Source organism: Aptenodytes patagonicus, chromosome 5, assembly GCF_965638725.1.
Source record: "Aptenodytes patagonicus chromosome 5, bAptPat1.pri.cur, whole genome shotgun sequence".
Lineage (NCBI taxonomy): Eukaryota > Metazoa > Chordata > Aves > Sphenisciformes > Spheniscidae > Aptenodytes > Aptenodytes patagonicus.
The window spans coordinates 81,044,743-81,061,106 of NC_134953.1; the positions used below are offsets into that span (position 1 = coordinate 81,044,743).

General features: G+C 38.0%; 1 protein-coding gene across 2 annotated transcripts in view; it reads right to left on the bottom strand.

Annotated features, from left to right (window-relative positions):
- Positions 1–1,573: 1,573 nt before the first annotated feature.
- VAV3 (vav guanine nucleotide exchange factor 3) overlaps positions 1,574–16,364 on the bottom strand; it is a 176,623-nt gene continuing 161,832 nt past the window's right edge. For both annotated transcript variants that reach the window (XM_076337936.1, XM_076337937.1), the window contains exons 26-27: positions 6,368–6,519; positions 1,574–4,609 (exon numbers count right to left, since the gene is read on the bottom strand). In XM_076337936.1, the coding sequence (XP_076194051.1) occupies positions 4,568–4,609; positions 6,368–6,519 (194 nt within the window). In that variant the 3' untranslated portion in view covers positions 1,574–4,567. The remainder of the gene's footprint in view (positions 4,610–6,367; positions 6,520–16,364) is intronic.

Here is a 16,364-nt window from a genome sequence, read left to right on the forward strand (position 1 = left end):
AAACAACCCTTCCTCCATATAGTGGACATTTAGGTAAGAGCCAAAATTCCACAGCACGTTTCAAGAAAGGCTAGGGAATGTATAAGCTTCTTTCTCTTAAATGAACACATCCCAAGATTCAAAGCTGTATGCCAGTGATGACCCTGCCTGAATTTGGTGAGAACAGGTACTACTGTGGCTTGCTAAAGCACCGCGCATTACGTATACACACAGCATCTCTGCCTGTCATTTTACCTTTATGCCTGCTGTACTGGGTCTGGGTGAGATGGCGTTAACTTTCTTCATACCATCTCTCACAGTGCTGTGTTTTAGATCTGCAACAAAAACAGTGCTGACAACACCCTGATGTTTTAGCTATTGCTGAACAGCGTTGCATAGCACCAAGGCCGCCCCTGGTTCTTACTCTGTGCCCTCCCCCGCAGTGAACAAAAGTTGGGAGGGGACACAACCAGGTAGATGACCCAAACTAACCAAAGAGAGATACTCCATGTCACATAGTGTCATGCTCAGCAATAAAATGGAGAGTAGGGAGCGCGTCCTCTGTTGCTCAAATGGAATAAGCAGTGCTCTGAACAGAAGAACTTGAATTTCAGATAAAATAGTAATATAAGGCTCTCAGCAGCCCAGTCTATAGCAAACACACAAGAGTTCATTTACTGTAGTGTCAATACAGTTGGTGAAACTGTATGACAGTGCTAGTGCATAAATTATATCTGCCATTGCAGCTCTCTTTCCAAAGTGTTGGCAATATTGGTCGTGAAATAGAAAAACATTTTTGCAATGAACATGAAAGTCAACAGAACAAAACCTGGGTCTGAGGCTGGGTATTTTGTATAAACAAGCCCCACTTTTTTCTAGACTGCACCTCTCTCTCACCTTTATGAACTGCTAAAACCTTGAGAATCGACCTTTTCCTTCGTAAGGCATCTAGAGTTTGCCTGTGAGGCGAAGAACGGTATCCTGGTTGGCATAATTAGCATTGTTCAAGTTAGATTTTTTTCAAGCTGAGATTTTCCAATGAGCTTCCACGCCTTACAACTGAAAAAATTATTCAGAACACAGTCACAAGTGGTTCTTATGCCCTAATTACAGTGCTTTCTCAATTTCTCACCCATCAGAGGACACACATCTCTTCTCGCATAGAAGGGGAAGGAGAACGTCTGTGACTGAGTGTGATATTGTTAACAAGAGAATTTAATTGAGAAACATTTTTGCATCTCGCATTAGGTGTGACTCTTAGATACGTGATATGTTCATGGGTGACAGGAAAATTATGCCTTACATCTGCAGAGATGTATAAATGCCTCATTGAGTTCAATAATTATCTGTTAGAAGGGCAGTTCCACAAGAAAATCTCTGCTACTGAAAAATAGAAGGGACACAATGAAACAACACTGCAATTGTATCATCACTGACCTTGCTGAATTCATTCACCTGTCCAGAAATATTTTTATAAACATATTAATAATGAATGTTGTATTGTAAAAAATGCATGAATGGGTTACGCCATGAAAAGGTTATCAAGTAGCCCATGAAATTAGACACAGACTGTATTTTCAGATTTGAGCTCAGTTCAACCTGAATTTGTGTGTTAATTCACATATGACAGAGGGAGAAAGCAGAAGGTGGAAGAGAAAGGACACTGCTATGAAACATGACACATAAAAGGAAACTTTTTAAGAACAACTTTTTTTTTCAATCAAAAAACTACAAGTAACATCTTTGACAGACAAAAATCAATAGTATAGGACTGATTCCACAATGTTCTCTATAGCTAAAAAAAACCAAACCAAAAACCCCCACCACCTTCCTGGACGTGGCAGAAGGCGAAGTATCCCGACAATAAAAAGCTCTCAGGGAAAGCTATACTATCCCATTTACATTGACAGCCCAGTTTTACAGCTAAACAAGGATTATACAAATCTGGGAAACCAAAACAGAACATTATCAACTTCTGCTCACAATGAGAAGGTGGTTAGACAAACGAAGCACAACCTTCATACTAGCCAACTACGCATTTTGACACATACCATTAAACAAAAAATTAACCATTTTATTATATTTAACATATTTACAAAATAGTACAAATTAAAGTACTGTAACTCCATTATTACATGACAACAAAACCTCCATACGGGCAAAAGCAGCACATGAAAGAGACACTCCAGAATATTTAGGAAGTCTTTGGTACTCAAAATATAGTTTAAGATGCAGCATTAACTCAATCAATACAGGGCATTAAACACAGACAATGACATGTAGATTTATGCCATAAAAGTAAGTTTAGCTATGGCTTTCATTCTTCTCAAAGGCTGATTACTGGAGTAGGAATTGCTTAAAAGCTTTACAGCAACTTTAGGATGGAGAGACTGTTCAGAATTATTCTAAAACCAAGCTGTTGAAAATGACTGATGTATTTCTCAACTCGTATTGAATTAAACTGCCTCTTCTCAGAACTGTATGACAGCAAAGCACTAAACACTTCACAGGCCTAGAGCCTATTCCTCTACCCCTTGAGCAGGCAAAACCATGAAAGAATCAACTTTATCTACTTAAGGAATACAGGATCAGGCTCACAATAGACAATAAAACTGCATGGCAAAACATGATCAAAGATGGTATACCCTAGTCTACACTGCTGTACACATCATTTACAAAATAGGTTTTATGCATAATCTACATATTTACAAATGCTCTCAATTGTTCCATCAAGTAATGTACTCAACACAATCACAGTTTACATAATTTTGAGGTAAATCCTTGAAAAGTTAGAGCATCAGCAGAGTTTCATCTGTGAGGCTGAATCTCACAAGTGGAGGATTTCTAATTAGAAGATCCTCTCTCTCACCTGGTCACACAGCAGTGTATGCTAGGTGTAGCAGACGGGTAAGATGGTTGCAGAGATGAAGGGGATTATTGTGAATCCTCTGTGCTGTGCTTGGTTCCTCCCGATGGCCAGAAGGAGGCCAGAAAGAAGTAAAGAACACTGGGGACAGCCAAAAAGAATCTGAAAAACGTACTAGCAGATTCTGCTCTGTGGACGAACAGTGGATATTATGTTGCTTGTAGAGTGGGAAAAACTGCAGTGTTAAATTGTGCGGTGTCTATGCACACTAATTGCAAGACACCTATGTGAAGAGAGGACAGGGAAAAGCAGAAGAGAAGATGTGGGACAGGATGAATTAACTTTCTTGATTGGTCAACATTACCCTAGAAAGAAAATGCATTTAAGAGCTTTATTTTCTTAGAAGTTTTCAAGCCAGGTTAGACATTATCTAAATATTCAAAACTGCACATCTGAAGACATCACCCACATTTATTTTAGCTTATAACTACAGCACTTCTGACCCTCCATAAACATATTAAAACACTGCCTCACCAAGGGGTGGACACCACTTTACAAGGCCTGATGTTTCAAGCTAGCTAAGCTAAACACATTTTTCCTTGGGGATGTTCATAACACTGCAACAAGACCACTCACTCATTGAACAGCCGTTAACATCCCAGGGAACAAGAGAGGAAAGGGCACAAGGAAGTCTGCAAGTTTCCTTTGCATTACCTTATAAGAGCACAAAAGGTGATAGAAATGCCCCTCTAACTAGGAAAAGACAGCTTAGAGTTGGAAGCATCAAAGTTTATCTTAAACTCTTGATTGTTTCAGATGAACACTTTTGTTCTTGAGAAGTGACATGATCTTGCATTAGTATATTCTCCTACAGAATAGGCCTACAATATTTATTTAATGTTAATGCTGGAAAATTTTAAAACTCATCTTGTCATGACTATCCTCAGTTGCACTTTTATGGTTAGCCGCTTAAATGAAAAAACCTCACAGAAAAAGACTTGGGATGACAAAGAAAGGATCCCACAATTAAACTCTGTGGATGCTTTTTCAAGCATTACCACATCACTACACCTTTTTAAAATGTCTTTAAACAAACTGTTAGAAGATTTAGGCAGGACCTCAAAGTAGTCAGTTAACTAATTATATATGCATGAATGCTACTTATGTTTACTACATTCATATTTCCTTCAGAATGTTTTTGTGAGTGTAAAACTTGTTTGTAAGGTGATAAGTAAAGTAGTTTGATGTTTCAAGACAAGTCTACTGACTATACTGTATGCCCACTGGAATGACTGAACTCTGTTTTCTGCATGCAGTGATAAGGAATACTAAGCCTTCAGCTCCTTGTACCATCACAGATGTTAGCTAGAAGAAAAGAGACTTATTAAATATTCAGCCATAGCTAGTATTCATGGTATAGTACAGGGTGAAATGAAAAGGAGCATAAAGAAATTTGTTTTCCAGAGATCTTCTGGGAAGGTGAGGGTTGGACTTTGTACCGATCCCCAGTGATGGCAAACTGGCAGGTTGTTTCTTGCACAGCTCTGGGCAAGGTAATAATCTGTCAGCACAAACTTCTGTATAAATCCCAACATTAAGAATGGAAAGTTCAGACAGACAAAAATGCTGTTGTTTAAATACTTAACAAGACGGATAACACTTTGAAGATATTAGATTTTTACAATCCCTGAAACTGCTGGTCAGCAGAGGAGAGTTTTTAATTCATTCATCCTCTTCAACATAAGTTGATGGAAACCAGCCCACCTAAAAAGGGGAAAAGCAGAACAAAATAACACATGAGATGCACAGGCTTTTTTAAATGGCTGAGCTAGGCAAAACAAGGATGGGTCTGTTCAGTAAATATAAGAATAAGATTACAAAGATAAACTTGACTGACCGGCCACAGTTAGGGTAAATACCCTAAATAAAAGAATAACTTGCAGATATGACGACTTGGAGACTAAATCCCACCCCACCCCCACCCCCCAAAAAAAATCCCAAATTTTTCCCAAATTGGAAGTCTGAGCATTCAGAAAAAAGTCTAGAAATGCCAAGAGCAGACGTAGTTCTACTACAGGCAAGATGCCACTATTTTTTGAATGAGCAGTTAAATATTTAACAGGCTTCAGTTAGGTCCAGGGAATCCTCTTACAAAGGAAATAGTGACTGATTTGATTGCATTACATGGAGTTAAATTCCACTGCCACCAACAGGAGTTTTAAATAAGACAGAACTGGAAAGCAGAGTCGTGTTTTACACTTCGCAAGTTATAATGCTACCTCCATTCTGCAATGAATGATGTGTCAAATAAGGATTACGCAAGACATTCAGGGAAGCAATGTCATATATTTCTTATTGTCTTATCTAATCGCTTTAGGCTTTTCACCCAGACTTCTTTAGACCTAAGTCAATTTAACGCTCACGAAAGACCTCAAAACCAAACCTAGAGCATGACTGGAAGGGGTAACTGCATAAACTTTGTTTTAGACTACCTTGCCCAAATATCTCCAGAGGTGAGCTTATGATCTCAAGTCCAGGCTGTGAAAGCTGTCAGAAAGAATGCTAGTATGTAACAGGGCGTCCTTTAGGATGTGGGGTGCTGCATTAGGAGGAGATGCTCAGTTTTCTTCACATGTAAAATGTATATAGGATGACCGCTATTTCTTCTGCTTCCCTATTTCTTCTTGTCTAATTGACCATTTCATTTTAAGATCATAACCAGGCTCATGTACATTAAAAAAAAGTTCTCCAAATTGCATAAAGCAGTAAATCTGGACATCTACTTCAACCGGACTTGCAACTTTCATTTCCAGCTTCCAGCCAATCTACTTTCTTCCACCTCGCATTCCTTGACGCTACCTCTCAGCCCTTTAGACATGGAAACAGCAGCCTCAAATACTTCTGACTAATCTGCATTAAAGAGCAGTATACTAAGATTGAAACGATATAGCCTTTAGAGGTCAAAACTGAAACTTTACTTCCATGCAAGTCTCAGAGCGCAGTGTAAAGTGATTTTGTAAAAATCCCTGCTAAATATGCCACTTCATATGAGCCACAATTTTAGAGATCAGAGCAGCAGCCTCCTATGAAAAAGGTGGCTGATTCCATTGCATTGTGGTCTGGCAGAAAGGTGTGGAGATCATTCTGTGTTAAACTGCTAAACGGACTTCCACAGCACCAGGAACCTGAGCTTTTGACCCCAAATACATGTATGCAACACAGTTCAAGAAAGTTCAGCTGTAGCTGTACTATTAATTCTGGTTATTTTCCAACCACATAATCTTGCCCAAATATTCAGCCTGGTAGGTCACATTAAATAACCAATTCATTTAGATGCTGGGAAAGCTGCCTGGTGAGAGTTCTGCCTAGCTCCTATGAAACAGAGATGAGAACATGTTGTATCTTGTGAATTTAAATATACAAAGAAGGTTCATGATGTAGGAACACACCTTGTTTTTTTAGAAAATCACTGTCAGTGAAGGCAGAAATGAGACAAAGCAAAAAAAAAAAAAACAACCTTACCCTTCCATTTACTTCACCTCTCCACCAGCCATTCGCACTCATCTTTGTATAAATTTTTACAACATCCCCTTTCAGTAAGGACAGTTCTCTCATGTCTCTTGCACAGAAGTCATACCTGGCTATGGCAATGCCTATCACCTTCGGGCTTAGCACTGAAATGAAACAGACGTTGATATTATTAGGGTTTGTTAACTGAAGGCTACTGAAGTAATGTAAATAGCAGTACTGTAAAATATAAAACAATTATTTCACAACAACATACACTGGCATTACTTTTATGCAAATGTGAGAGCATCCACACTACACAGCTCAAGAAGGTTTAAACACAGGTGAATGGTGTAAAAGTTGAAGGGATTTTATGTGATATCTTAATAGTTCTTTTCATTTTTAGAAAAAAGTCAAACTAGATGAACCGTAAATAAAATAACCCCCACCCCAAAATTGCTAAATACATTTGCAATTATTGTATTTTTTGTGCTTCATAATAAAACTTGCTGCCAGTTACATGCATCAACATATTTTACAGGTCACTAGTTTCCTTCCAAAAGAATTATTAGCATTTACAGTTGATTTAACTTTAAACCTCTAATGAAGCAAAACAAACAGAATAAGGTGCTGTTCTTTCAAAAACAACTCCCAAGTTAAATATTAATGCACTTAAAATTGGAAGCTAACATCAGCATGAGCAAAAACGTAAAAAGTTTCCACAGGAAATTTGTATGGATCATTTGTTACCATCTGCACGAACATTGGCTGATGTAAATCTACTCTCTTCAGGAGTTTATTCTGTAAATCACCAATGAATTTGGTCTACAAAACTTTTCATGAAGAAAAAAAATTCTTACAAATTTTTTCCTAAGTTTCAGTGAAATTAATACTTAAAATTTTAAGCTACCTTAGTATGTAAGCATTTTGCCAATGTAAAGCCCAAACATTTTAAGCAATAAAAAGTTGCAAAATATTTTAAAAAGGCAAATGTAAAAAAAGCCTCATTTCAAAAACCACCCCCCCTCTCCCAAATAATTTTATAGGAAATTATGTTTTTAACCCTGATGTAGAATGTCCAAACTTGCAAAAGAAACCCTCGACTCTTCCAATGAGAGGAAAGTGGGCATGGCACCTAAGAGATAAAGGCCTTTGATTTGAGCAGTTCAGAAAAAACATCTACTACTCTACTGCATTTTGTAGTTGGATTATTTGGCCAAAGCATTCTTTTTTTATTTTTTTCCATTAATGCCATTTTCTTTTGCAGTTGTTTTCCTATATAAGTCACTGCACAACCAAGCTTCCTACTGAAAAGATTTCAGAAGAATTCATCACCTGATCATGATGGATGACCTGATACAACGTAGACAGAATCATCTTTTTTCTCAGAACCCTTTCCAATTTCTTAGAAATTCCCAATCGTCTTTAGGAAATACCATTAAGATTCTAGTTTTAGCAATGCCTTCGACAACGTAATACTAAAAGTTCATAGCTAGTTGCCTTTCATTTAAATCAGGAACACAAAACATGGCACATGAGCCAGAAAATCTTGCCAGTCTCAGCTCTGCTTGTATTTAAGATTTCTTCTGACCCCACTAGGGACGTTTCATAGAAACAGAGGCTTTTGCGTAATAGTATTAAATATATGAAAATCATTATATATTCAAACATTTAGCTTACAGAGACAATACAAACAGTTTATTTTAAAATAACAACAAATACTATGTTTAAATTATTGTTAGATGTATCACAAAACTGGAATGCCTAAAAAACTGTTTTGGCAACGGATTATGCCCTCTTTTATATCCTGCCATTAAAGTTTAGGCCAACATTTCAGACTGCTTATGTGGAGTATGCTTATCAGATACTTGATACAGGATGTACAGGATGCCATGTAAGAGAGAATCAGCATCTCAATTTGTTGCTTATATTTACAATATGAAGATGATGTAAAAATCTAGGTGATATTTTAAGTATATTAAAGTTCAAACATACTTTTTCCCCTCTAAGCAAGTCAGATGTAAACGCTACTTGTTTAGATCCTGACATGAATGTTATGTCCTATACCTTAGCAGGATTTCAGTAATCAATTTTACCGGGAAAGAGCACATCATGAGCAGCAATTGTTTTGGAGAAAGAAAAAAAAACAAAAAGAGCAGTTATTGATTGTAAGGTCAGTAACCATTTATAGGTGCGCAGCACTATCACTGGCAGATTTGGGAAAACACTGCAGGATGGAAGGAGTGATTCTGGGGAGCAGGGTATCATTTCAGATTCTAGAAAGGAGATAAACAGGCAAGGAAGAAGATTACATGAGGCAGAGATGAACAAATTTGGGAAAACATGGCAAAAAAGAACTAAGGAGGGAAGAAATGCATGGAAGAATAATAAAGAGGAACAATACTGAGGAAAATTAGGATAGAAAAAGAAAGAGGGGCAGATCTGGGGGAAAGGAGGACTTCTAACTCTTTTTGAAGTTGTGAAGCCAAAGAGGGAAAGGAGGAAGAAGCAAGAGAAATCAAAACCATATATCTCCACAAGTCTTGAGGCAGAAAGTAGCAGAATTTAGATTAATTTAGAATCCAACTTCCATATTTTCAAATAAAAGCGATGCTCATGATAGGAAATATATAAAAGGAAGCCAGATGAATGATGGAATACAGGAAAATGACAGTGCTAATTTTGGAAAAAATATTAACCATATCTCTCTGGTGACACAGTCACAAAAAACAACTTGGGTAGAGACTATCAGCCCTGAATTTCCAATCAGAGCTGTCCCAGGATAAATGAAACTTGAGGGAAGACAGTCAGCATGTGGAAAGGACATCTGTACAGATGGGAGAGAGAAGAAACGCTGAGTGAAGGAGAGAAAGGATAGCTACAGGGAGAATGAGGAAGGAGAGAGAGAATGGGATTAACAGCGGAGATTGATGGAAAGAAAGTGCCCAAGAGGAGAATGTGAATGAAAAATTAAAGAGGCGAAAAAAGAAGCAGCGAGAAAAAATAAAAGAAGCTATTGAGAAAGCAGTAATAAATAAGCCTTGTGTATTAGGAGGGAGATACTCAGAGGATTAACAGGAAATAGAGTGAGAAATCTGAGGGAGGTGAATAAAAGGTACGTGTGTGAATGAGTAAAATACACTTTTGCTTAACCTAGCCTTTCCTTCTGCAAACAGCAGGAGAAGAAAGACGGAACTATAGTCAGCTTCGATTCACACTAGAGTATGTTGGAAAAGTTTCTCACCAACAGTGAGATAGATGTGCTGCAAATGACCTTTAATACTAGTTTGGGCCGCTGATGAAGAACTGGGGTGCAAACAAGAGGCTCCATGTGATCACAGCAGGCTGGTCTAGCTCACGTTTCTGCCTGTGCTTAAATTCCACAAGGGTCAATGTATCACTATAAAAGCTGTGAGTAGTTGTTTCTCTCTCCTTGTGGTACGGCCTCCTCGTAATTCTGCAGCCATATCCCCTAAGGGTTGCTCTTGAGTATTAGTTTCCCTGCTCCTTGAAGCAGCGCACATCTACTTGCACTGTTTAACCAACCCTCAGTTCTATTATACAAGCATGGGCAGCACCTCCAGCAGTGCTCAGTAGTCGGCTTAACCCTTTTCCTGTGTTACCAACTTCCATATCAGCAGAACTAAGCCAGCTCTGAAGATCCTTTCGAAAAAAATACTTGTAATACCATGAAATAAGTATTTGTTCATTTAAAATAGCCAAAGAGTTTGCTTGCATTAAAGAAGACAGTTTTACTAAGAACATATGAAGTAATGTAGCCTATCTATCAGAATATGAAATCCCATCCAAACAGGTAGATAAGCTTAAATTAAGAATTACTAATCAGTATTCTCCTTTAATATTTTGTACTTTTATAAAGAAATACTTTACACAGCATATTGTGATATGCAAGACGTTGAATCCTTATTTATTATTACAGTTACTGAAGAATTTTCTGATACAGCAGTTTTTCATAGGAAAAAAGGAATATAATTATATTTTGTTGAAAGCATATATGGGAATATATGGGAATGTGTGATAGGCTTAAAGTAACCCTGAGTCTCGATTGCTGTTCTATCACTGTAGGCCACTTCACAATTTTCTTTTCATGGAACAGATACCAGTTTCAGTAAGAATGGACTTTATGATCGAGTACTGTGCAGTTGAACGAAAGAGGTCACCTTCTGTCCTCGCCCAAAAGGATAGAAGCTCACAGTATTTACCTACAATAAAGGGCCAAAACCTAACTCTTTTGTGTTCTCTGATTCAAATGAGGTGAGTGCTTCAGACATTCCAGCTCAATGTCATGACCACAGGGTAAACGGCTATACCAGAATGGCTTTCTGTTAATCTTTTCTACAGATGTGTCCCTTTATATAAGTAAATGTCAACTGGAAGAGTGCCTTAAAGCTTGGATTCTCAGTCAATGTTGCGACTACTGAAAGGAAGTAAAAGTATCTGCCCCAAAAAAATCTGTATGTAAGGAGACAGAAATGGAAGAAACAGACTCCAAAACGGTGAACAACTGAGGACATTGAGATTGAAATCCCTGGCGTGAATCGAGGGAGGGCTCATCAGAGACACTCCCAGCACGAGTAAGCACACCAGCCGTTCTACTACCGAGCTGCCACCTACATCCTTTTCCCCTCTAGAAACTATGGAAAGCCTTAAGAATCCATTTCAGAGCACTAAGCAATTTGGATGACCTCTGTGGGGCAAGTGTAAAACACAGTGCCTACTCAGATCGCCTAGTCAGATCTAGATTATGACTACATCCGCATCTGTGCATGCCAGACACCTCCTTTTCCCTAGTGCAAAAGCCAGCCTCAACCCTGATTTGCACAACCCAGGCCAAGTCCTCCACCCCCTGTACACACAAGTGTGGCAGTGTAACGTGAGTGGACGCTGCGTTCTCAGCAGTAGTAGCTCCTTCCACACGCTCCTTGAAGGCGTTCACCTTCCTACTAGCAAAATTCTTCAATTGTCCAACGGTGCAGCTCACCTCTGAAGACTAGGTCTTGGAGACCAGAGCAAGTCATAGCCATACTGATGCACTAATTGAGAACACCACTGCTACTACTTTAAGCATTTTTGTGCAGTCTCTTAGTTTAAAATGTTCGCATTTATTAAAGCCAGAGATGGTCAAATGAGAATAAAGAAAACAATATTTAGAAAACAGATGGGTAAAATTAATTAACAATGGTAATGCAGAATTTAAAGAAAGCATTTTCTACAAAAAAACTACTGTACTCTAAGATGCTGCTGCAGTATGGTTTGCTGCAGGGATGGGACGAACATATTATTTATCCACAAGCAGTGAAATTTTCAGGTACGTGCATTTGAACAAATACATTAAAATATATATAGCTCATAGATGTCAACTACATAGCAAATTAATGGTCAATTGATCATTGATTGAATCTGCTGCAACTACTGAGCTTTGCAACACCTATTCAAACTGCTTTTTGTAATATACACTTTTTCAAAAGTTTAAGAGTTCGATTTTTGTTACACTCCAAGAATAACATGCAATAACTCAGTTTTTGGAGTCAGAGAAGTGGTGAAGTATTAGATTCGTCCCTTCCCTCGCCTGCTGCATACAGAAACAACAGAAGCAAATTTAGAAGAAATATAAAAGCAGTAAAGCAGTACCTGACCAGAAAGGAGTGGAGGAAGGGGGAACAAAGCTGTAGTCTGGAGGAGTTACAAAAGAAAACCCACAGAACAAAGAAGGGGCTTAGAGAAAGAAAGAGAAAAAGAGAAAAGCAAAAGAACATTGAAATATTGGCACAAGATTTAAATAATAGTTTTTTAACTATATAATCCATTGATAATAAGGAAACCAAGGTTCCCTACTAAGGATGTCTGGAAGGAAATTGACTATAATAACTAGAAAATTTGGATCTATGATTTAATTTTTAACAATTGCATTTTTCAAAGAGTAAAGACAACACCCATTCAGGGTTTAGAGAAGCAAATTAAAACTGCAGACTCTTGCAAATATTTTCAGATTTAACAGAATTTTTTTTCTTCTTTAATTTTGTGTGCCCCATTTCTTAACAGTACAAAAGCAGGAACTCATGCATACATAAGAATTCCTCTTGAGCCCAGGAAGACTAGTCACACACCCTTAATTAGGAATATAGTCTAAGTACCAGTTGAACTGGGGTCTCATAACATGCATGCGAAAAAGTATGCATTTTGCCCTGATAATCATTAACATCAATAGGAATTCCACAGCTAAACTACATCCTCTGAGGCCCAAACAGTATTGCTCGCCTTTGCAGTTTTCCCGACTTGAGAGAAAACCCTTGAGCAAGCAAAAAAAGTGCAAGTTTGGCCCAGGCAGCACCAGCACATCATCCTAGTCCTGTAACAGCTTCCGCAGGTGAAAGGTTAGAGGTGCACTTGCTCTGTTGCCAACGAACCTAGGGTCAACAAGTTTTTAAATACAAAATTAGATGAAATGAACTAAAATCGCTTCAAATGGAACTACAGTTTCTTGACACGTTCTCACATTTTGTCCCTCTTTTGGAGAGGCAATGAAGATACATGCGTACAAAATCTAATAAACTTGGGATCTTTCCTCCCAGCTGTGATTTGGAAAGGAAGTCCATCCTCAACTGGATAAATGATAATGTAGCCTCTAAATTATGCCTAATAATATCTATAATTACTAACCAAGAGTGTTCCTTAAAAATGTAGCAGGGTTATATTGATCACATACAGCTGCTTCCCTGAATTTATTCTTGTGACTACACATGAAACAAAATCATTTTGCTTCAAAATGGTTATTTGCAGGAATGATGACTAGAACTACTTTATGCAAGGAATTAACAAAGAATCCATGGCGGAGGTAATGATACAGTTTTGTGCATCTTACCTGGATGAGTATAGATACGTTTGTGACAATGAAACTACCAGCATAAATAAAATAAGCAGGACCGATACTGTATTTTAACGTTCATAAGCTATGGGTTATTTGTTAAAAAAACCCCGCAACATAAACCAACAGTAGTTTAGGTTAGTATCTCAAAGTAATACAAAAGAAACATACTCCAGGGCCTCCTGTGCACTAGAAACTCCCTTCTGATCCTTCAGAGTAATGATCCTTTCTCCGCCTCTAATACTAAACAGATTATCTGAGAATGCATGAGGTTACCTGAGGAACTCCTTTATACTGGAGCTAGTAACCCCAGGTGACAGCTCTGTGTGAGAATACGTTACACAAACCGAAAGGGCAACTTGACTGGTGTGCCCATCCCTAGAGACAAATAACTGCCTTTATTTCTACAGAAGTACAATGATAGTGTGCAAAAGTAGCGTGCAGGAATAAAGACAGGTTAGGTGCTATACAGGGGATGGCTGGTCCTTTCCTGTCCATACATTGTCTTAATTTTTTGAGAATTTTTCTGTCAGATACAACTGGAGGTTTGGTGTTATATATGAAATTCTGGACAACTAAACCTATGTGGGCAAGGAAATCCTACTAGATTTCTACAGGTAACTAGTCTATTTTTAAATGTCACTGATAAGGGTTTTGGTGTTGGCTTTTAAGGAGAAAGGCTGGGTTCTTTTGTTTCCTTAAGGGTTGGGTGACACTTGTTTTATTTTACTTTATTAACAGATACTTTTACACAGTTAATGCATTAAGCAGTAGAATGATGTGATATAACTAGTTAATGCACCTACTCCTAGTCTACAGGTGATGAAAAACAGTCACTCAAGTAGTATTTGGCTTCGTGATTTAGGTTACATTAAAGTCTAAATTTCAGAAAGACTCAGATTTCTCAATACGATTGTGCTCTGCATCAGCAGACTGGAATAAAGTGCCAAAAACTATTCTGTAGAAGAATGTCAACTTTTCTTCCATTTTTGCCTTTATTTCATTAAATGGGTCGATCACCCCTCTAATCTAATGTAAGAATTAGTATTTTTCTGTGTAGCAAAACAAAATTTGATCATACTATGTCTAGAAAAGCCTAGGACTGAAAAATTAAGAAGAAAGAATGTACCATTTCCCCAAAAATCTTCCTAATTAGCTTGAATTTCTATATTGAGAAAAGTAAATGTCTGACAGCTTTTACAACCACATTAAAAGTGTACAATAAATATCCGAACAGAGTGGGCGACCTCTGCAAGACCAGGAGACTGAAAAGCAAAGTTCTAATTAACGTGGGAAGATAAATTAACTATCCCCATAAAATGAAGATCTTTTTGTTCCAAAAATCTAGTAGATGCTGAAGGGAGAATCAAATTCCCTGAAAATTTAAGAAGTTACAAGGTAATTTATTATGGTTCATATCCGAAATTACAAGTAAACTGAAATGCCACTTGATTTTCTTTCCTTCAATTGATAAATGAAAACATGACAATTACAAAAAATGAATATAATCCTTTCTCACATTGTTCTAGAAAGTGAAGTTAATTTGGAATTGCCATTCAATTTCACAGCAGCTCAAAGACTTTGGCAGCAGAAAATGATACAACTCTGTCAAAGTCTACAGTGGTTCAACTCACATTTTTTAGAAATACTCTTCCTACTCATTCTGTCAATTATATATGCTAAAGACCAGCTCTTTTGAAGAAGCAGCTGATGCCTTTTCAAAAGATGGACTCATTAAAAAATCCAGACACAGGCGTATGAATAGTATAGTGCAAAATACTGAGTTGAAACCCAAAACCTCCTTCAAATCAGCTTCAAACTGCAGAAGTCCATTGCATTCACTAGCTTCAGGCCCGTGCTTGTTAAAATACGGTGAATGTGACACTGAGTAGTTGCACGACTGAAAAAGAACAGGAAAGCGCCCCTCTCTCTCTTCAGCGGACTCGTCTGGCTTCCTTTCAACAACTGTTTTTCTTGCACTCAGATTAAGTGGGAAGAGGTCAAAAAAACAGCTGTGTGGCAGTTCTCACTGAGGGCTGTGATGTGAACTTATTTGCTTTCTCCACTAAACACAACTGCAGCCCAAAGTTTACCAACTTCTTTCCAAATTCAGCCCAGCAGGGTTCACAGAGCCTAGATATATAGTTATTCTAACATCAACTTGGTAAAAACTAACAGGATAGCTTTAAAACTGAGCAGCATTCAGATGGGCTGTGAATCATGGAAATTTTGCTTAAAAAAAAAAACCAACACAAAAAACCCACAAAAAAACCCCACACTCGTGGGGACATGCTATCACTTTAAAAGAAAACTGTCAAATCCATTAAATGACAGTGTCATCCAGAGTCAGTCTAGGTAGGCTAGCAGAGTTGTGGAAATCTATTAGATTTTATATGAGGAGTCTGAGAATTGAGAAGGGTTTTCAATCAGTTTGGCCTAAGAGAAAACCTGCCAGTTCCCACCAGCATAGTTTGTAACGTTAAGTGGCTGATATTTACTGTAGCAGAGATGCACTTTCTCATCCCCTTGAGAATGAGGGCATCCCACACTCATTTCTCTTGCTCTTCCATAAAGATCTTGTTAAAGGACATGTTTTCTTTTTTATCTGGACTGAAGGTAATGAGGATGTACCATAAGTCTTGTATCTTGTAAAGCATGAAACGATTGAGCTAACGCTCCTGCAGACTAATAAGTTGGTGGACAGTATAGATACATTCTAACCGGCCTAAGAAAGGAAAGAAAACAAATTGGTTCTGCTCACAGTCAATAATAACCAAAACAAATGCAAGGTGAATTAAGCAGGGCATATCCTCTCAACAATTAAAGTCTCAATGCTGGAGGAGGCAAAGGATGAGGAAAGCACGAGAGATGACAAGAGGAAGAGAGAAGCAAAGGGAGATCGCAAGCTAAAGGGAGAAGAAAGGACGGGACAGATAAATTCACCAAGAACGGAGATGTATTGAGATACAGCATAGCAGGGAGACAACTGACAGAAGTCCTGGGAAGCAGTGCAAGAAAACAGAAATGGAAGGAATAAAGAGGAATTGGGAGATAGAGACAGAGTAAGTGAAATGCACAGAGACACACTGGTTTCTTACAATCATCTGTCCTAAATTATCTTCACTT